Source organism: Strongylocentrotus purpuratus, unplaced genomic scaffold, assembly GCF_000002235.5.
Source record: "Strongylocentrotus purpuratus isolate Spur 01 unplaced genomic scaffold, Spur_5.0 spur5_scaffold_17, whole genome shotgun sequence".
NCBI classification, from domain to species: Eukaryota; Metazoa; Echinodermata; class Echinoidea; order Camarodonta; family Strongylocentrotidae; genus Strongylocentrotus; species Strongylocentrotus purpuratus.
Window position 1 is genome coordinate 2,443,178 of NW_022145602.1, and position 23,475 is coordinate 2,466,652.

Here is a 23,475-nt window from a genome sequence, read left to right on the forward strand (position 1 = left end):
ACGGACCAGAATGGATAGAAGTGGAAGGTGGAACGTGGGGTGGTGGAGAAGAAAGTGATGATGAGGATGAGGAGGAGGATGATGAGGAGGAGGATGATGATGGCGGTGATGATGATGATGATGATAAGTGTTATTGGACATGATGCAGGTTCATCACGCATGTTTACACGGACCCAAATTGATGGAAGTGGAAGGTGGAAAGTGATGATGGTGATGATGATGATGATGAGAGTACTGGGGCACGGTGGAAGCTCCTCATGCATGTTTACATGGACCTAAATGAATAGAAACGGAAGGATGGAAGTGGTGGAGTGACGGTATAGATATTAAGAGTGAGTGAGAGAGAGATAGAAAGAGAGAGAGAGAGAGAGAGAGAGAGAGAGAGAGAGAGATGGTGATGATGGTGGTGATCATGGTGATGATGGTGATGATGACGGTGATGGTGATGATGATGATGATGATGATGATTAGATCGTTAGATTACCTAGAGTAATGGTAATGTATATTTGATTATACTGAAATTATCCCGGCAGATATTCATGGAAAGAACAAGATTTAAAGTTTGGAGTTGTATTGCATTGTTAGTGAAATATGCACAGAAGAAAACAATCAGTACAATTAGTATTATACAAATTGGAAAGGGTAAACACGGGGGCTTTAAATTTCTCATTAGAAAACACAAATCTGACAAACCGATTTGTACATCTTCCAAGAACCCGAGATTGTCTTTCTATTAGATTACTTGATTAGCGGAGATAGGCGAAGACCGTAACCAATTAAGTCCAAGGCTCGCCCCTGCATGCTCTTTGCTAACAACCATTTCGATTTAAACGTCATCCTTAATGAAGACCAAATGAAGACGTATCTCGGTGAAGAGAAAGAAACAAATGGCATTTCCATCTTCATAATTTGTTGTGGAAGAAGACAGGTCAGATAAAGTGGCGCATCTATGGGGGCGACAAATGGGCACGTCCCCCCCCCCCCCCGAAAAAATTAAATATCGTCATAAAGAGGGGGTAATAAAAGAGAAGTAAAAAGACAGGGAGAAGGGGTGGATAACACATTGGGATATTTACATAATTTAGGGCCCCCCTTGCACGCACACACATACACACACACTTAGCCTACAGTCGTAATTCTCACTTAATTTGTGGAGTACGACCAGTGCACACCCCACACTCCTTATCATCATAGCTTCCCAAATAACTGGACGCACGCCACGCCAATGGTCAGAAACACGCGACGTGGAATGCGACTGGTCAGATGCAAGGGCGTAGTTACGGGGGTGGCACAGGGACCACTCCCTCTCCTTCTATCAAAATGTCGAAAATAAGGGAAGGGGGGGGGTAAGAGAGTAAACAAATAAAAGGGATGTTGGGGACGACAAAACGAGATAAACATAGGACCCCTCCCGAACTCAAACCAGAATCGAGGTCCTTATTATTTCTTAATTTATTCACCGGGTAAGGCCTACCGCCCCCCGGCCACCGCCATCTCGTAACGGCCAAAGCTTCCTCAATAGCTGGTCTCATGCTATGCCGACGGTCAGCTACATACGTGGTGCGGATAGCATATCAGTAATCTGATTTCGCTGGCAGACGTTTCTCTCAATTAGCTTTAAATCGGCTATCATTATCGAAAGTGACTTAGCTATAATGGCGTTCAAAATATAGACGGTCGTCGCGTTTGCGTCGATTGCTAGTACTGTACCTTCATGTATGGGTCGCACAAGTTTCTCAGAAATATAATACAATCGAGATTAAAGACCAATCTCAAATAGGCTCAAGTTTCTTATTGATTTTGTTTGTTTGTTTATTATTTGTCTTTGACTGTTTTGTTTCTTGTTTGAGTAAGTGTGTGTGTGTACTCTCTTTAAAAAAAAAAGAGTGAATAAGCGGGGGGGGGGGGGGGGGGGTTTGGGTCTCAAAATTTGGAAATTTGACATTTTGCTCCGTTGGGGGGGGGGGGGGGGGTAAGGTCACCTTTTTTAGGTCAGCCATTGGCATATTTTTTAAATTTTTTTTAATTATTTTTTATTATAATTTTTTTTTTTTTAAACACAGAGGGGGGGGGGGGGGATTTCCCCCCCCCCCCATGCGTCCGCGCCTGTCGCAAAGCATGATTATTAAACCGAGCAAATTCTTGAGTAATAGCAAATACAAGAATTGATTTGTGCCATATCTTCGCGTTTTGTTTCTTGTTTGAGTAAGTGTGTGTGTGTACTCTCTTTAAAAAAAAAAGAGTGAATAAGCGGGGGGGGGGGGGGGTTTGGGTCTCAAAATTTGGAAATTTGACATTTTGCTCCGTTGGGGGGGGGGTAAGGTCACCTTTTTTAGGTCAGCCATTGGCATATTTTTTAAAAAATTTTTAATTATTTTTTATTATAATTTTTTTTTTTTTAAACACAGAGGGGGGGGGGGGGATTTCCCCCCCCCCCATGCGTCCGCGCCTGTCGCAAAGCATGATTATTAAACCGAGCAAATTCTTGAGTAATAGCAAATACAAGAATTGATTTGTGCCATATCTTCGCGTTTGATAAGGGGCGGGCTGACATATACAAGCAATTCAACATGAAAACGGTCGCTCTTGAAGTGCCTTTGAGGGCATTTCAAATATTTGACAACTAAAAATAGTTTCCATCATTTGAACTTTTCTATGTGTTTGTCTTTATTCGTATGTTATTTAATCAATTTATTCGTCTATTTATTTATTTGAGATATTTATCCGGAGTCGACTATTCAGTTACACATACAAGAAGTATAACATTTTCATATAATATAAACAATAGGATATAGAATATATAAACAGCACCTATTATGCTATTTCCCCATAGTTTAACGACTTTTAATGCCAATGATATAGTAGTATAGGCACATAGGTTTGTGATTTTGATGGCTTTACGTTTTCTTGTAAATGACTTTAATTATCAGTAATTAACATTTCGGGATAATATCCAGATGGTTTTCTTCAAGATGCAATTTCTGACTAATACAAGTTTATAATAAGAAGCTTTGGTAAATATGTATAAGCTTTTTTCATTCTTTTAGTTTCAGTCGGAAGAATATCATAGCAGAGATTACCCCTGAAAAGGAATAGTCCTCAAAGAAATAGCTGGAAAGTTAAGATAGTTTGGTCACCATTCTATCGTATCACAATATCTCATCACAGAATACAGGCTGTGTGTAGACTGTACAATCATAAATATTGATCGTTCCAAAAACTCACATTACACATACATGCAGTTAACAACTTACTTATTCATACCCCTTGTAAATAATTGATAGGTGGACTGGTTGAATAAGGGCCTTTATTGAATATTTTTTGATGTAACCTTTAATAATATGTTACATTGTCTGGACAAATACATCCGGAGAAAAAGAAATTATCACAAACTAAAAATAAAAACAAAACTGGTAAAGGTGTGAAGAATCTAATTGCTAACTGTAAATTTCTATGTAGTACATTATATAGTATCAAATATGCCAATTATTTCCAGACAGATTCTTTGACCATTTAATTGCAGCATGACCTTAAATTTATCTTGACCATCTCCTCCCCATCTTCTAGGTAAAGTACTTGAGTGTGATGAGGAACAGGATTTCAATTATGAGATAGAGATCGCCAGACGGTATGACATTGGGGAAGGGGTAGACATGGGGGAGGTTTATAGATAGAAACAGAAAGAGGGAGAGAGAGAGAGAGAGTAAAAGAGTGAAAGACAGAGAGACTAAGAGAGAGCATTATAGAAGAGATAGTTAAAAACAGTAATAGAGGAAATGGAAAGAGAGAGTGAGACAGAGAGACAGGGAAAGAGAGAGACAGAGAGAGAGAGAGAGAGAGAGAGAGATAGAGGGGGAAGGTGGGGTAGATCTATAGACAGTTTTCGTTTCGCGCCCACAAGCCAATTGTACTAAGAATAATACATTTCCTTTGCATTTTCATTGAATTTTAAAGTCGTCATCTTTTAAAACGATCACTTTTTTTTAGTCAGCTGAGCACATCGAATTGCCACATTAAAGGTAATACAAAGTTATGGTATGGGCTCATTGATTTGGTTGAAATGAACGCATTGGAAGCATATGCGATCCTACAAATATGCAGTGATCGTTGTCGCAGTTGAAGTCGAGTCTAAAGTTATGAAATTATAAATGATAAACTCTATATAGCTCCCTTTCAAGGTCAAGACGTTAATGAGGCCATAAAACAATTTTAATTTCACTAAAATCTACCGATACTCTGAGATTTTCATGGTCGCAGCTACCATTGTATGGCCGCAAGCGCTATTTGATATTCAATTTTTCTCGAATGCAGAAGTGTTCTTGGGGCTAATTTGTTTTAGTGCTTATAATACATCCACATGAGCATCCAAATATATCAAAATCGTAAAGAATCACTATCCAGCTAATTTTCAAATTTCCCAAACTTTGTAATACCTTTAAGTCTACGAATATTACAAGGGGCGTTGTTCATTTCTTTGACTTTCTACATGATTTTGTTGTTGTTAGATTTTCAAACGAAAACATTATTGACAGGGGCGCATAAGTAATTATGGAAACAATGATGGCTAATGAATGCGAGCAAGTCTTCGGCCAAATTATTAAGACTCTGAATGAGAAACTAAGAACTCCCTATAGAATCCGCCTACCTCGTGTCTACTCTCGGGGTCGAAGGGGTTAATAGGAAAATTATCTGAAAATTGACTTTCAATACGGTTTCGCTTCAATCATGATATTTCCCTGTCTTTGTTTGTTTTGCCCCGCCTCCACTCTCTCTCTCTCACTCTCTCTCTCTCTCTCTCTCTCTCTCTATCTTTCTATCTTTCTCTCCAACAGTTTCCTTTCATGTCCTTCACATATTTGTCTCTTTCTTTTCCTCCATCTCTCTATTCTACCAAGATTCTACCCTCCTTTCCCCCAATCTAAACCTTATCCCCTATTTATCATGAAATCCACCGATCCTGTCTCCTTCCATGCTTATTCCATTCCTATCTCTTCCTTTATAATGTTCCCCTACTCTTCTTTGACCTGTCTCTCATTTCCCTTCCTTTTCTTTTCTCTCATTGAATGTTTTCATCTCTTTCTTTCTAGTATTACTCGTTTAAAACCCCATATTCTTTTCCTCCTCCTCCTCCTCCTCCTCCTCCTATCTTCTTCATCTCCTTTTCCATTTTTGTTCACTCTGCACGTCACCTCTCTCTCTCTCTCTCTCTCTCTCTCTCTCTCTCTCTCTCTCTCTCTCTCTCTCTCTCTCTTCTTCTTCTTCTTCTTCTTTTACTTCTTCTTCTTCTTCTTCTTCTTCTTCTTCTTCTTCTTCTCCTTCTTCTTCTTCTTCCGACTCGTATAATACCGCATATTTTTTGTCCTCCTCCTCTTATCTATCTTCTTCATCTCCTTTTCCATTTTTGTTCACTCTGTATGCCACCTCTCACTCTCTCCCCCTCTCCCTCTCCCTCTCTCTCCTTCTCTCTCTCCTTCTCTCTCATTCTCTCTCCTTCTCTCTCTCTCTCACTCTCCCCCCTCTCTCTCTCTCTCTCACTCCTCTCGTCCTCCTCTGCCCCCCTGCTGTGATTAATTCTCGAGTGTATCAACGATGAGCTAGGAGGTCTGGGTAATCAGGGTAAGATGAAGGGAGCATAGTCGGAGGTTGAGTGAGAGACTGACCGTGGAGAATTAAACGAAAATATCTCCGGTACGTCATTTTGAATTGAAATCAGCAGTTGGTCCAAAAGCGTATAATTTCTGCTTCTACTGGCCGATGCAACATACAGTTTTAAAGAGGAAGTCAACCCTGATATTAAGTTGATTTAAAGCCCCACTGTCCTACTTGTAGCTACTTGCTCCCTCTATATAGAAACTTCCCCAATCGGTGCCTGTTGGTCCCCCATGATCCTTTTTTTCTTATGTTAGTTGAGAGCTGAGTTAATGAGATAGCCACCTGTCAGTGACCTCGCTGTGTGGTCTAATCCCTTCTGGTCCAGTAGTATTGACGGTCTTTAATAGAAGTAGAAACGTTTGAGAAAAAGATCAGGGAAAGTTTGAGCAAATATCAATTAAAAATAAGAAAGTTGCTATCAATCAAACACAAATAGGCAACACTTAGGTGTATAGGCGTTCATCATACACTATGACGTATCTTACAAGCTCCTCTTAAATTCGCCCAGTACATACAATTTCAGTAACTTTCCCTTTACTTCGTCATTGATGAGGGGATAGATGTTTCATATACAGGGGATGTATAGAAACATATGTGTAATCATTATATTTCTATTTATCATATGTATGATTGAAATTTGTCTTGAGGGAAAGTAAAACTTTCGAGAGAAAAAATTAGCGCAGAAAAACTGGGAGAGGAGCTGGCAAGATAAATCACAGAGTTGCCAATTTTTCTTAACTATCTTAATATTAATCGGAATCTGCTGTAACGTCGCAGTCTGTTCCTCTCATGTTCTGCTTCTATTAAAACCAACTTAATATCCGGGTGGACTTCCTCTAAAATTGGCATGGTTGGGGTATAGATGGAATGGCATTCATGTCATAGTATTTCATCAACTTAATAAACAAATGGGATTCGTAATTCTTCTTTTAGGCACACTCCATAGTGTGTAGTTCCCTCTCTCTGTCTTTGACAATATTTAGAGGGAAGTCTATTTCTGAGGGTCGGGGGAAGGGTTGGCATCCCTATTCTTCTTATGTTTCTTCTTCTTCTTTTTCTTCTTCTTCTTCTTCTTCTTCTTCTTCTTCTTCTTCTTCTTCTTCTTCATCTTCTTCTTCTTCTTCTTCATCTTCTTCTTCTTCTTCTTCTTCTTCTTCTTGTTCTTGTTCTTCTTCTTCATCTTCTTCTTCATCTTCTTCTTCTTCTTCTTCTTCTTCTTCTTCTTCTTCTTCTTCTTATCCTTCTTCTTCTTCATTCTCCTCTCCTCATTCTTTTCTTTCCTTTCCCTCATTCACTCTTTCAATTCTTTCTTCTGTCTTCCCTTTTCTCTTTGAATGATTCCAATCTCCCTCCATAGCCTCAGAGCAAGCGATACTCCGAGTCGGAATCTTAATGGCACCCTTATAATTTTCTATTCTTGATCGGGTCGGAGAGGTGTTACCCAGTGTTATTTTGGGACGGCCAAACGCTTCTAGGGTTACTATGCCAGAGTACATGGGGACTAGCTACGCGCTCTTTTCCTCGAAAATGTTATTGATTAAGACGTCACCAACGGCTAGATGTCTCAGATACGATTGTAAATTCCTAGACAGATGGATAAACTGTGACGTCGTAAGAAGAGAACATGAACCACTTAAGTGACGATTTGCTTACGTGATGTACAACGAACTATATTGGTTTGCCGTAATAGGACCCATCTTAAGGCTTGGTTGTTTGACACTTGCATCTACGGCGATTGCTCCCCGACAGTTCCTTTCATTAACCAAATTAATAACTTCAACCCCGGCCCTAGACAGAAATAAAAACATCTGCTTGGAAGACTCTTTAACATACTTTGTCTTTCGTCGCTCTTCTCCATATTAAAAGAGAGGATTCGGTGAAACCATATGAAGTATAATCGGAACATAATCCAGAACGAAATAGAATATTAGTATTAGGCCTGCCCTGGACTCACCGTTATAATACCTCACCCTAACTCATACCCAGTGGCGGATCCCCCTGGAAAAAAAGAGTAAAAACACGTTAATTTTACCTCTTTTTTTTTTAGATCCCCCCCCCCCTGGCGCTCAAGGAAGGGGGGGGGGGGGTGCGATTTTTCAAATTGTCGGGAGCAAACAAAAAAAGGTCATTATTTTACACTACATTTATAAAACCCGTCGAGACGAATGCTGTATTTGGGCTCATGAAAGTAGTAATAGTTATTCATGATTTGTTTTGTTTTAAGCAAAAAGTTTGTAACATGTTTAAAATGCCTACTGATTTGTATAATTTCTGTTTAATATCAGTCAAAATAATGTGGATTAAAATATTCAAATAAAACAACAATATTTTCGACCCCCCCCCCCCCCAAAAAAAAAAGAAGAGTATTTGAGAAACCGAAGCATCGATTTTTCTTTGATTATCACGAATCGCAAGCAGAAAACGTTTGACGTGAATTGGTATGCGATCTTAAAGAAAATTAGAACAAAATATATTTAAACAAACAAACAAACAAACACACAAAGTAAAAAAAAAAATCAAAAAAAAAAAAAATCATCAGTTTCTCTTTGATTAGCATGTATCGCAAGCAGAAAAAGGTATGCCCTATAAATTGGCATCGCATGCAAATTGTAGAGTAACAAGTAGAGCGATATTACTAATGCGGATACTTCCGTCTTCCTGTCTCTAATTTTTGACATTTTAAGCGGGATATGTCTGTCATCCACAACTCATAAATGTCAAATCCATCTATATGAGGGACAAACCGTTTATTCCAACCGACTGACTCACCTCAACATGTATGCCAAGCTGCCCAACGTTTGAAATGCACCGGAATCTAATATTAAGATGTCAAGTATGCTTTAAAGTTATTGTCGGGAGAATTACTGTAAAGTTATCACTTTTAATCAATTTCACCTGAATTAGAAAGCAGGTTTAACAAATATCGCTGTTTCAAACAAATTTCTCATTTCTCCTGTTGAGTCAATGAAAGTGATAAGATGAATGGTATACGAGCATGATCATATGATGGATAAAGAGCAACCCCTTTTAAGCAGCATTTCTATCATAAATTCTTCCAACTGATATATGAGAAAAATAAAACAATGTTTTTTTCATCCATCCTTACCAGAATTGAACCTGCTCTTAAAATCACCTCACCGTGAGTATGAAGATCACTGCACTATCTGTCGTACTAAGCATGACTGTGTTAATGGCTGTTATGGGCATGCATGCTTCGGACGAACTAAACGAGACGCATTAGTAATATCAACCGAAGAACGTGACCAGACTCCGATTGCCCTTTCATGCATTTGAAAATACCATCCTAGGGGCAGCTCCAGGAAAAAAAACTTACAGGAAAAAAATAGGGCTACATTAAGAAAAAATAATCACTTACAATTATATCCGAATATCTAAAAGTACTCAAAAGCGTTATCAGTCGTTCTACTTATTATTTTTTTTTATTATTAATTAATTAATTTATTCATTTTGTAATTCTTTTTTTTTAATTGATTGATTTATTTTATTTTTTATTTATTTATTTATTTGTTTTGTTTTATTTTTGTATTTTTTTATTTTTTTTATTATTCTGTTTAAATATTTTTTTGTTTTGATTTTTTTGTTTTTTTGTTTTTTGTTTTTTGAGGGGGGGGGGCAATTTAGATTTTTAAGAGATTTAAAAACGATCATGGCGATGCTGAGTACCAATAAATGCAACTTAACAGAAGATTGTTAGTTTGATTGCTGATGGCTAATTGTTCTTTATATTTATCTCATTAATAATAATAATAATAATACTCAAACGGTGCTTATAAAGCGCTTTCCACCGAAGTCTGGCATTGTTTTTGTTTTGTTTGTTTGTTATTTTTTATTGTCTTCCTGATTCATAGAAATAAAACCAAATTTACTAAACGTACAATGCAGCAGTGGCAACTGACCTGTTTGTGCAAAATGGTGACCATCTCATTTATCGTAATCATAATGATCATTGCTATTCTCGTTCGAGTAATCGTACTGAGAAATGGTAATCACCAAACCGCTTATTGTCAAGTCTTTCCAGACAAAAAAACAACTATATATCGATTTTGTGTCGAAGTACTGAATACAAATCAGAAATGCGGTGGGGGAAGTTGGTTGTTTGTCTCATCAATGATTCCCAATAATTAAGGACGGATAAAAAGACATTTTATATTTATAATCAAAGATATCTGGAGCTAATCTGACACGCGCTTCCGACAGTTCTATTCACAAAGTATTCGAGGCATACAGCGTTAGAGTGATCCACAAATAGGGATATTAATTTCAAATCTGTCACAACGGGATGCGAGATTCGAGAATCTTTATTTTCCCCCTCCTAGGCACAGGTGGTGAGGAATGATAGATAATGATAATTGGACAACAAGCATCAAATTACAGAATGCCGCTTCTCGTCAAAGGGAATCGCAGAGTATCACAAATATTTGTGATTTATTCCTTGAAGAATTTTTTGTATTGAATAGAGATATAGGTAGTGAGGGGGAGAAAAAGAGAGATGGAAAGAGAGAGAGAGAGAGAGAGAGAGAGAGAGAGAGAGAGAGAGAGAAAGGGGGGGGATATATTGGCACAGACGGAAGAAGATGAGTAGAGATAGGGAGAGAGACAGATGGAGATATAGAAGTACAGAAAGAGAGAGAGAGAGAGAGAGAGAGAGAGAGGCGGGGGAGAGAAAGAAATAGAAATAAAAAGAGAAGACAGAGACTGAGAAAGAGATAGAGAGAGAGAGAGGGGGAGATATAACGGAAGAAGATGAGTAGAGATCGGGAAAGAGAGAGAAAGAGATGGAGATATGGAGATACAGAGAGCAGGGAGACAAAAACACCAACAATAATAACATCAAACAAACAAACAAAAACGAGAACTAAACAAAACAAAAACAAGCAAACAAAACAAAAACAAGCAAACTAAAATGCAGATGATACCGAAGTGATGAGGGTCTGCTCTTGAAGACTAATGATGCTACTGGAGAGTGTCGGGAGCCCAATCAATTTCAGGTTTCCATGGCAACGCATATTCACACTTGCTCATTTGTAAAATCCTTGGCGATCAGAGGTAATACCTTCTGGATTCTAAATCACCCCCTCGTCCATTATTATTTTCTCATCATCCGTTCAAGGGTACCATAGAGTGACCGGATGAATATATGGGTAGAAGAAGTAAACTAAAATGGCAAGCGGTATCTGGGAAATAGTTTTATTACAAGGTTCTCATATTACCTGTGGTAAATTAGAGCAAAACTGTGTGCAAATCACAACAACAACAACAACAACCTCAACACCACTACTACTACTACTACTACTACTAATAATAATATTAATAATAATATAAATAAATCCGTATGCTTATTTTTGGAATGGTAAGACACCTGCATATCCACATTAAAGTTACGTTGTGTTTTTGATCTAGAAAAGAAAATATAAATAACAATACTAAATAAAACAATAACATCTTATCGCTTTCCAAAGACTTAGTCAACTTTCACGGAGCAACAATTATCTCTGGTTTGATAATACAAAACCTAAATTAGAAGAAGAAAACAAATCATTATCTTAACCCCCCCCCCCCCCCTCCAATAGAAGGCATCGTCCACGCGTTTATGTGAGTGAGAATATTGGCAAAAACCTAGAAAAAACCGTTAAAAACAACACTGAAAATGACTGAATAACGTTATAACCACCAAGAATCATTGCTCTGAAAAATAACAGGTCTACTTAACACTTTTAGGAACGAGCCAGAGAGAGAGAGAGAGAGAGAGAGAGAGAGAGAGAGAGAAAGAGGTGAAAAGGTGTAAATACTAAAAAGGTGTATATTTAAACAGAATAATAAACAAATAAAACAAGAGGACGAGCGAGCAAAAGGGTGATATATACTTGGGGAATCTGGGGAGGGTGGGGCAAGAGCTGGGGCGGGGGAGGGGTGGTCACATACCACTATATGCAAATGAAGACCATGGACCTACGTATGTCCATGGTACGACGTAATAAACAGACTTGTTTTCTTTCACAAATAAACCACAACGCAAACCGGTACACATATTACAGTCTTCGGTGGCACGCTTCAGTGATAAAATTCAAATGAAAACCTAACCACTAAATCTTCCAGCCGTGCTCTCAATAAATAAGAAGAGACATTTATCATGGCCTGAGTACATTGACACCTCACTCTCTCTATACATGGATACTTATTGTCAGACGGAAATATCGGCTTCTCACCAAATCTCAAGTCAATAGATCTACGGCGCAAAATTCTTGATGTTGAAAAGGTAGAATTTGCACAATCGGTTGGTCATTACAATGATTACATACACATGTAATAACAGTTGCGATATGACACCTTTCGATATATCCAAGTCACCAGAAAGCGTTTACATGAATGAGCTTGTTCTGATCATAATTCTTACAATCACCTCATCATATTGAAGTACAACTATCTGTTTTTTTCTTCTATTTTAGGTACAAGATTTTCACACATTTCCTCAACAATTTGAAGTAAGCAGCGGATCAACATATTGTGAAATGATACCGCGATCATGTGACGATAAAACAGAAACAACATCACGAGGCCTTAATCTAAAGGCGAAGTAAACATCTGCAAAATATGACGATTAATGACGACAAAAGGAAAGTAGATCGTTGAGATTGGAGTGACGTGGTAGGAAGCCCATATCAGGGAGAAATCTCGATCACGCTGCTTTTGTAAGGTTTTGCCAGGAGCAATCCCGAGACAAATATCACATTTATTTTATTCTCCTGATTAATAGAGGGATTACAGGTTTGATTCCCGGGGAAGATGAGAAGGTTTATTTGTAAGCTTTTCAATTTGTGATTTCCAGAAGACGAATGTCATCAGTATTCATTTATACGATGAAATGGATTGCACTCGTAATGCTCGTTCCTCCCTCGCATCTTAATAGACCATTGTCGTAATGTAATAAATATAATGCATAAATCATAGTTAAGTGCCTGTTATAAGTTGTTATTGTAGTTCAATAGTCAGAATGTGAGTTGCATGCATTAATTATTGCTAGGTAAGACAAACATGTTGGCTTTGTAATTTACAACGAGGCATTTAACAAAGATGTGTGCATTAAATTGTATTACTTTACGAAAATGGCCTATCAAGTAGACTAACAATTCATAATTAAAAAATGTTACTTGTGTTTTGCAATGCTTATCTTGGACAGGATTTAGTCGACTTGATAATAAAGATTCAGAAGCATTATAAACGACAAATTAGATTGCACTCGTTATAACCTAGTAAACTAAAATTATATAAATTCTTTAAAACAAACATGAATCTAGTGTTTTGCCAGTTTTAATTTAAACAAGATTTATTTGATTCGGTATAGCTTTGATGGGTCTAAGTAAATTTTGTATTGAAAAAAATCTCCTATTTACAACATAGTAAATTAAGTATGAAGAATTAAACTCTCAAAAATGTTCTCTTTACTTTAGATTGTAACACCTCCATGGAAAAAACATTGCAACCTTCTTCTTCTTCTTCTTCTTCTTCTTCTTCTTCTTCTTCTTCTTCTTCTTCTTCTTCTTCTTCCTCCGCTCTATCGGAGATCAGCAACTACCAGGGTACTGCAATTTGTCATAGCAAGTAGGTTCATGGTCATAGCAGGCAGGATTGTCAGGTCAGGTAGAATGTGTATTGGAGATTGCATCATGTGTAATTGGCTATCCGCCATATCTTTACGTATACACATTTATGATTTATCAGTTATATTTTTAACTTTTTATTGTAACAAACAAACAAACAAACAAAACTTTCACTGCGTACTGCATGTTTGTGTCTCTACCATCTGCATTTGCATGAGCTAATCCAAAGCATTTATCTTTAAGTTTTCACTCCCGATCTATCAGTCACCTGCCTCATTTTCGATTTACTTCATACGAGTCATGATGGCAGCGATTTATCTTGCTTTGTATCGCTTACTAGAGCAACACCGAAGGCGTACTCGAGTCACGGTAAAACGAGAGGGAAAGGATATTTTGATAGATCGAGAAAAATGTGAAATTCGAGAGAAATATACAATATTTTGCAGCGCCGGTCATAAAGGTAAAGAGCGAGTATCACATATTTAAGATGATGACGTGGATCCTAATCAAAAGTTAATGATTGATTGAAAGCGTACACGTGACCAGTCATTTATTTTGCCAAACGCGTAATTTGGATAATGACAGGTCATTATCCAATTCTAATGACCGGTCATGAGTAAAATCATGTTATAAAACATAATCTGATAAAACAAATAATAATGTTTGACTGTTCCAAAGGTACCTTGTGTGGGCAATTCTTACTAATGCCCTCACTGATGTGTATTATTTGTATAATAATTACAGGTCACCGCCACTCGCGCACTGCAAGGAGGTCTAACCGTAAATATGGTAAACGGTATTTTAGTAAGATACAATAATGGTAAACGTTATCAAAAAGTATTGGACGAACTTTACTGAAAATACATAAGCAAACCCCGGGGCATCGCCGAAAATTTGTAAAAATGGAGGAAAGGGACATTTGAGAGATGGAAAGAAAAAACGAAAGAAGCGATGATAAAGAAAGAGAAGCATATATTTACAGGCCCGATTCATTAGAAACCATTGGTATATGTTAAAATGTAAAAGTAAATTAGTAAATTACGGAAAATGATAGTAACCAGTGCTTGCTACATTCATTACTGCACATACCGTTATCGATTTGTAATCTAAGCAAGAAAAATAAAGCAACACCAGCAAACAAAACATCACCTGATAAAAATTTGATGAAAGAACATCGTTACGAAAACTTTGACTAAAGGTCAAGTATCATTTTACCGTATCATGATTATTATTAAATAATCCCGACAGCCATGACGACCACACATATTAAAATTAATTATATTCATTCTCCAGCAGTACCTGTTCATAATTTTTTTCATCGCATTTCCTTGATCATGTAAAATTTTGCTTTGATTTTGTGTTTGCACCTGTTTTCGTTTTCCTTTTGTATGTTGGTGATTTGTCAACCTGTTTTATAGGCCTGTGCATTATGTTCCCCTCTAATTAATTATTCTTCTGCTCGCATTCTTCAATTGTACATTTTCCCTTTTTTTGTACGTTCCTGCTTTGAAAAAATATATAAACAGTTTATTATTAGGATCATCTACATACTATGATCATCTACACAAGTCTCTTTAACTTTATGATGATCCAACCACTCCGTAATAATAGTAGATATATGTTTCTAAGAAATGTTATTGTATTATGCGACTTCGCGTGCTTTTTTTTGAAAATGAAAGTGGTGAATAAATTCAATCCAATCTTATTTCAAAGACATTTTATCATTTTGTTTCGATTTGCAATTGTACCTGTTGTGGTAATACACTCCTATCACTGGTTATTTCAAAGATTTTTTTTTTTTTTTTTTTTTTTTTTTTGGAATTCGCGTGCTTTTTTTTTAAATGAAAGTGGTGAATAAATTCAATCAATGCAATTGTACCTGTTTTCTACCTGCAGATAAGCCAGACATGCAAATGAAGTGTGCTTCAGGGTACGATGACCCTTGTTATTGTGTTTGTATCTCCTCGTCTCAAAGAAGATCGGCTTGACTGGCGAAGCGTGAATTACCTGCGAGATTTAAAGGTAAAGACCAGTTATGGTCATGCGATTGCATTGTGAAAGAAACGTTGTGGAATCGATCAGAAAAGGTTGATCATCTAGCATCTAGCATCTGCAAGGTTCTGGAATCATCAAAATGATAAGAGATTTGGCCCATTCTTCTAAAAGTTACAAGCACTATACACAGAAAGATGTATATGGGACTACCCTTTATCTCTCACAGACCATGAGAGAAACAAATTTACCAAATATATGAATTAGTAGGCGGTTTCCCGGCAAATTTTTTATCATCATGTATAAGTCAAAACATATTCTTTCACATGATTGGTAATGAGAGCTTCCATTTCATTTTTTGAAATTGGGGCGTTTCCAATACTGGTCTTTACCTTTAAAGGGATTGAGTATCTTTGTCTCAGGTTCTGAAACAAAATCCTGGATTCAGCTCATAATAACAATAATAATAACGTTTTATTTACCCAGGGTAGCCACTTCAGTTATGAAACTGCTCTTCCAGCGGGCCCTGCATAACATAAAATGTTATTACTACCCTTCTCCAATCTAATATGCTGAGCGCCTAGCTAGAAGGCAGAAGGTCCCATTGTTATAAGTCTTTGGTATGACTCGGCCGGGGTTCGAACCCGCGACCTCCCGTTCATGAAGCGGGAGCTCTATCCACTGAGCTCATGCTGCAATGGTAATTATAAATCTTTAGGTCAGTCAGTTCAGGAAACCCATGACTTTTACAAGCCGATCGCCTGTCTGATTATCAGGATATTAATGATCGGAACCGGAATCATTTTTTTTTTCCCAACGGTTTTTATAACACTACAGTCTATTGGAGAAAATGAGTATGGTAAAACCGTTCACTTAAAGATTTGTACATTCTTGAGGCACTTCATGATCATTTTGAAGCGCAAATTTTGTTAGGGCTTCAATTTTACACCATATTACAGACACTGAGGGCCGTGCATCTCAGATTTAACATTGTTAAACGATGCCTTTAAAGGGCCATCGAGCCGTGACAACAATCTACTTTGAGAAAAAAAGGTGACAGATCACATGTGAAAGGGTGCATGTAATCTGGTCAACAAATAGAAAGCTACGAGAAATTAGAAGTGGGGTAAAAATTTCATGTATCTATTTCTATTTATTTGGAAAATAAGTAGATAGGGCTATATGCTTATTTGGAAAACTTCATTCACACACAAATATTTCGTTTTACAATACATCAGTATATAAAAATTATTGAAAACCACGTGAAAGACACATGGAAAGAAATCAAATGTATTTATTGAATAGGTATACATATAAGTTTAGTAAATTTAAATGATAGTTAATTTAAATAGTTAAGTTAGATTTTAAAAGACGACCATGCAGCGGTAATTCCTATCAAATAAATGTGTTGACATAGATTTAGGCAAATCGTTATGGATATAGGTTTCAAACTCTCAAAATGGCGAATTCAGTGGTCAGCCCATAATAAGGGGCAACCCTCAGTCTGGAACCTTTTCATGATTCGGCTGTGCTTGTTGAATATAATTATGTTGAATAATATAGGTCCTCCCACGGAGAAAACAACATCAACGGTCAACATTTTGGGGGAAAAAATCATGACTTAGTTTGTTTTTGGAACAGCTTTTTGGAAAGCTGTTCGTAAGCACATCACAATGACATTATTACGGGTTGAAACAAATTGACGTAATAATACCAATTTGTTAAAAGTCGCTTTATCATCATGAGCGCTTACAAGATGTACCGTAATTATAATAAACCCGATCACTGGATTCCATTACTACTCTGCATAATACAGTGCACATTCCCCACTCCCTGAGGAGCAATCCAGGTAGCCCCTTTTCTTTACGGGCGCGCACACTATTATCCAACAAAAATGGCCTTTCGCATCCTTTAAACGTTTAGTGATTTCACGTTTCAACAACATTCATGACTTCAAACCCTAGACTCAAGATTTTACGCCTCGGTTTCCTTGATGGTTTGCTCTCCTTCAAAGCGAATTGTTGTCGAAATTGGAGTGCTCTTTTGAATTGACCAGAAAAAAAGATGAGAGCATTGTATTACCTAGCTAATTGAGGCCCCTGTGACCTGTTTCTTTGCGAACGGGGTTTTTATCGTGTTTATCGCATCGCCACGCCCTACATGTAAAACATGAAGAATGTTTTGAAGGATGTGCGAACGTGCATGCGAAAAGTGATATCTCCTAAAAGAGAGAGAGAGCTAGTGCAGTGGATATCTCTCTCTCTCTCTCTCTCTCTCTCTCTCTCTCTCTCTCCCTTTATCTCACTTTCTCTCTTTTTTCTCTCTCTCTTTCTCTCTCTTTCTCGTTCTCTCTTTTTTCTCTCTCTTTCTCTCTCTCTCTCTCTCTTTCTCTCTCTTTCCAACCTGAGGCCTTACGAATTTGAAAATATTGTTTTGGACCCCTCACCGAAATTATTTAAAAAAAAAAAAAATTAATGAAGAATGTACATGTAGGAACCTTTCGTGGTTACCCTGTCAATGTTTATTTCATCTATAAGAAAATGATAAGATTAATTCTAACAAAAAATCGTAACGAGGTATGAACGACCAAGAAATCAAAAATAATTATTATAAATTAAAGTATATTATTTGCAATTTTCTTTTGTATAGGCCTATATATTTGAGTAAAATAATACACTTTATAGAAACATGTACTTAGTCCGGAGGTTAAACATAGCACAAACAAGTTACATCTGTCGTACTAACATATTCTCATGGGAGATTAAGATGACTGAAAAATGGGAAAAGTTTGTATAATATCGGGTGCATACACCATTGAATACCCAGGCCAATAGTTGTTCGGTTTTCCGACTATGTCCCTGTTGGAGACAACATCTGTTCGGGTTATACGCACAAGATCATTTTATACTGATACACTTTAACCTTTTGCTTTTGGTACCGGGAGGTCCATTTATTAAGCCTATGGAAATGAGAGTATTGAATAGTCAAAAGGTTAAAGGCCTGTTTTCTGGGTCAAATTCATCGGACGACATAATATAAAAACAAGAAAATCATAAATAGGTCAGGCAAAAAAGAGAGCCAAAAAACCTGAACTAGATGTGCGTGTCTGGCCAACGAATCGTGTCCAAATTTGGTGGAAATTGTCTGCTTGCTTCAATTAAGTTTGACATGAAAATGACAGTCCGTCTCATTGAGGTGTACTGTAGACGGGAAGTGGGATAATGGCAGTGATTGCGGGTGTTTGACCTATTAAAAAGGTCCCGCTGTTAGCAAAAAGGGACGCCTGTGGAAATGCTGTTTATCATCTTCCTCTAGATTTTCGCCCCGATTGCCATGAAAATCTTGCTGGAAACCCTATAGTGAATGGGTATATAGGGCTTCGTTCAAGCGTAAAAGAACCTTAGAGGTAATCTTTCAGTGTAATGTACCAGTAATTCATCAATTTTAGGCATTATAAACACGGTGAATCCCATTTCATTTTCGGAACTGTGATCCCCATGGTCTGGAAAATGTTGTGTGTTAAGGAATTATTAATCCTCCAATAATCATGATTAAGCATTCGGGAAACGAGTGCCCCCCCCCCCTCCTTTGACTAGCTCGTGGAGCTAGGGTTTGAGAGGGGACCCCCCCCCCCGTCTCATTCTCTCTCTCTCTCTCTCTCTCTTTATCTCTCTCTCTCTCTCTCTCTCTCTCTCTATATATATATATATATATCCACTTTCGCTCATAACGGTGGAATATTTTTTTACCCCAATTTATGGAATTATTTTTAAAATAATTCCATAAATTGGGCTGAAACAAAAATATTCCAACTATAATATGAGCGACAGTGTATCTCTCTCTCTCGAGACCTATCTATCTATCCATATCTCTCACTCTCTATCTCTTTCTTTTTCTCTCTCTCTCTCTCTCTCTCTCTCTCTCTCTCTATATATATATCGAGACCTATCTATCTTTTCTTCTTCTTCTTCTTAATTCTTCTTCTTCTTTACTCATGTTTAACCATTCGAAAATGGTGCGCGAGGAGGGAGGGGGGGGGCACGCATCTCCGTTCCTATACCACTGCAATAGATTATGGTACATCATAATTATACTAATGTGACATATTCGTTTTTATTTATTTATTTATTTACCACTTGTGGGGTTAAAAACCCTGCTCAGCACGGATACTGTTTTCCATAGAGGTACTTAACCCATTGCTTACCGGAACCTGGTGGTCTCTGTGTTAAGTCTATGGGAATTAGATAATTCAGTAGTCAACGGGTTAATTGATTTGATTCATGCAGACAATGACTTCCTTCCCGTTAAGTGATACCTGGATAAGTAGCCTAAAATCCGCAGACCTTGTAGGATTAGCTGTATAACTTTATTTTCCACGAAATGTGAAGGATGAGGAGAAGTCAGAAAAAGAAGGCGAGGAAGGAGATGAAGAAGAAGGATGAAGACGAGAAGAAGGAGAAAAGGAAATAAAGAAAGAAGAAGGAGGGGAAGAAGAAGAAGAAGAAGAAGAAGAAGAAGAAGAAGACGAAGAAGAAGAAGAGGAAGGAGAAGAAGAAGAAGAACAAGAACATAAATAAAAAGAACAAGAACATAAAGAAAAAGAACAAGAACAAGAAGAAAGAGCACAGCATACTTGCTCTACCCAAAAAAGTCATCAACTACCATCATGATTTTACAAGATTTTGTTTCACGGCATCCATAAGGCTTCCACCCTGGACCAGTCATGCTCATAATCGGTTGTTACAAGAATTAGTGTTTTATATAAGCTTCGTTGTTTGTCACCGCCATCCTTGACTCGAAATGAGAAGCTCGCTTTTGGATACGCCAATAGGAAATTTCGATTAACACGTTGACGCCCATGGCGGGTGTTATGTTTCCACTGCGAACAATCGGGTAACTCGTGCAGCTTCGCGCCCTTGACTGGGAAGGTTGGGTTGTTGAGTAGTTTGAATAATTGCTGAATATTATAGGAAGGTCCTCGGTTCGAGCCTCGATATGAGAGGTAGTTCTAGTTCTGCAATACACATTTTCCTCATACGAACCAGTCATGTAATAGAAAGTTGGTATAAGGATGAAATTAACTTTCTAAAACCTTGCCACTTAATATGGTGGGTGTTATAGCTTTGAATGCCTCCTGTACTATACAATTAACAAGTTTAACATTATCGTAATTGTAATATTGTTATTGGTATATTATAGAAAATTAAGAGACCATCAGCACAACCACAACTAAAAAAAACCCATCAGTGACCAATATCACCTGACTAACCAACCCCAACTGCACAACCACAATAACCTCAAGCTCAACGCGACCAGCGACATCATCATCTTTACCACCACTACACCACCAAGACCACCACACTTATCACAAACACCAACACAAACACCGTCCATCAACCTGACCAACACCCACTCGATGACTACCATTACCATAACCCAAACATGACCAACTAGACCATCACCCTTACAACTAACAAACCATCGCCACAACCGTAACAACACCAACACCATCACTCTTACCACAAACACCACCTACGATTACCACTACCACTATCACTACCACCCCCATCACCAATAGTCACCACAACGAAAATACAATATATGCTCACCTGATTTACCGACTCCTCTCTGACCCAAAACAGTGAATCGTATATCCCTCTGCATCTTAACAGGTGATTGTTTGGTAGACCCCGTCATCTTGCCCCCCTCAACTTCTCCAAAAATCCCGAAAAATATTTCACCTATGAGATCAGGACGCACCCCTTTTATTTCAGTTGGTGTCACTCTCTCCACCGATGCTGGTTGGTATTGAAGACTCACAAGAAAGTTAGAGCGGTGCAGCTCACCAACCGATTCTGACTGAACACGATGACTTCCAGAAAGGTTAAAAGCGGTGAAGCTCACCCACTGGTGCACTTTTAGCACGACTCCAAAGTGACAATAGATATCTCCCAGTAAAGCGACAGATCCTTCTTAGATCAATCAACAAGCTCGCAGTATCTAGGATCAATCTATGTAGGAAGGGGTAATCACAGGGGTGTGGTGTTGCACCCCTCCCTTTCGCAAAGTTCCCCCGTCAGTAGCACGATGATAATCCGAAAGTGATCATCTTAACCCCCTTAAAGCGCTTTGGATCCTCGCCGGATCAGCATAGGTCACTCAATAATGTAGCGTCCACCTGTTCATCAAAGGCGACTGTCAAATTTAGCAGATTATTTTCGATCCAGAAAAAATCGTAAGCGTTATATTTTGAAGGATATTGTTTAAAAGTTAATCAAAATCTATATACCACTTTAATTGAGGGTTACCGAAGGAGAGGAATAAACAAGTAAAAGACAGACTAAGAAAGAAATGTAATACCGAAGTGATACGAGACAGCTAGATGTATAAATGTTTAAATGAAATCGGTGGTAAGAGCACGAACCTTGCAGAAATATTCATGCACGTGCAGAAATCATCAGTTCAAAATGAAAATGGGGTGTCCCAATTGAAAGAGATAATCACCAAAGTAGTGAGGTGTCACTATTTAACCACCGCTTATAAAAATCCGATTGTGGATCGATGGATGAGGCAAAACTAAGAACTAGTTTAATAGAAATACTGTCTGATTTCGTCACTGCTCTCTACACTGCTCTCTTTTGGAGTCACCCTTTACAGACGATGACTAATGAGTGTTGAATACCCGTCTTGTTTGAGACGGATGGATAACATCAATAGATGAGAGGACGTGGGAAAATAAACCCGCTGCTATCCCCGCCCACTTGTTGCGTAGTTGCTAGGCAACGTCAAACAGTATAGTAGTGACGGCTGTCGGTCAGGTTAGCAGACGACAGGGCTTGTTGGAAGTTTATCCAGCGCGTACGTGTTATCAAAACACTAAACTCCGTATTGAAACGCGCTCAAATTGCGTCACTAACCTATCTAATGTTGGGATGTCTTTTTTTTTCCTGTTTTCACAATCCAGGTAAAATACAAATTGTTGCAAACACTGCTATATTCCTCAATAATCATCCACGAAATGGAGCAAGGCGATGATGATGACGACAACGACGTTGACTATAACCCAGTTTTCACGTCCAGTGCTATTCAAGACGCTTGCACAATGAACATTTAAAGAAAAATATAGGGCCTATGTATCGAAAGGTTAATGTGGTTATCCGCAGATTACATTTTATGTATCGAGTATGTCAAACAAATCGAGCAAGAAGAATGGATGTGCTGTGCGTTCAGCTGGAGAGAGAAAAATCACGTCATACTCCTACAACCGTCCAGCTGCATTATGACGTGCACTGATCGTCACGTCGACAGTAGGGAAACAGTAGGGAAAGTACCATATTGATCTGGTTCGGTCCTGGGATTGGATTCATACCACGAGAGGGCGCTTATTATAATAGAGATTTCCGTAAAATTGAATGTACTTGTCAAGTACATTCAATTTTTACGGAAATCTCTATATGAACTTCATTTTCTGAAAGAGCATCCACTCTTAATTGAGTAATTAAGAGTGGATGCTCTTTCAGAAAATGAAGTTCATATTGATAAATTCTAGAAGTAATTGTTTATGATGTCACAGCTTTGGTACTCTGTACCAGGCAAAGCTAGATCATTATACCTGCCCCCCTCCCGTGTACAAGCAGTTGTTATCATGTCGTATAGTAGCTCCAGGGGCACATGCCCCCCTCCCCCGAAGAAAAACTAAATAAGCATATGGAAAATGGGCGAGAAATGGCGACAATAGGATTCCCTCCCACACCCTGCCTTGTAAATCAATATTATCATATTCAAACATGACCACCCAAACCCTATCCAGAAGTGCCAGTGTCCCCTCAATGGTTTGGCTCAGTCTATTTCTTCCTGGTAAGCTCCGTGTATATTTCCTTCTGTCCACCTTACAACTAATATAACATGAGTAACTTTTAATGCTTTAAAACATGCACTTATTTTTCTTCCAAGGATTAATAAATTCAGAATTGTCTGTGGCTTTTCGAAATTCCTCTAGCTGTTTGGTCAGCTTTCTGTCTCTGCCCCAAATTGGACTTTGACTGACCCTAGGTCAAAACAGTCAAACCTTTCAGGTGGCGACGTTAAAAGTTGGTTCCCTGATGTAAATAATCCTATTCTGGGCCCTGTTTCATAAAACTTGTGATCAATAACAAATGCTCAATTTCTATGACAAATTTGCTCTCTGCCAATCAGTAGCTTATAACTGTTT

At 38.0% G+C, this 23,475-nt stretch overlaps 1 protein-coding gene across 1 annotated transcript in view; it reads right to left on the reverse strand.

Annotated features, from left to right (window-relative positions):
* The window catches only part of LOC752215 (GTP-binding protein Rit1-like), a 110,726-nt gene extending 89,766 nt beyond the window's left edge, over positions 1-20,960 (reverse strand). Inside the window, exon 1 of the mRNA XM_030988095.1 lies at positions 20,873-20,960. Coding sequence (XP_030843955.1) covers positions 20,873-20,960 — 88 coding nt within the window. The remainder of the gene's footprint in view (positions 1-20,872) is intronic.
* Between the last annotated feature and the right edge of the window lie 2,515 nt (positions 20,961-23,475).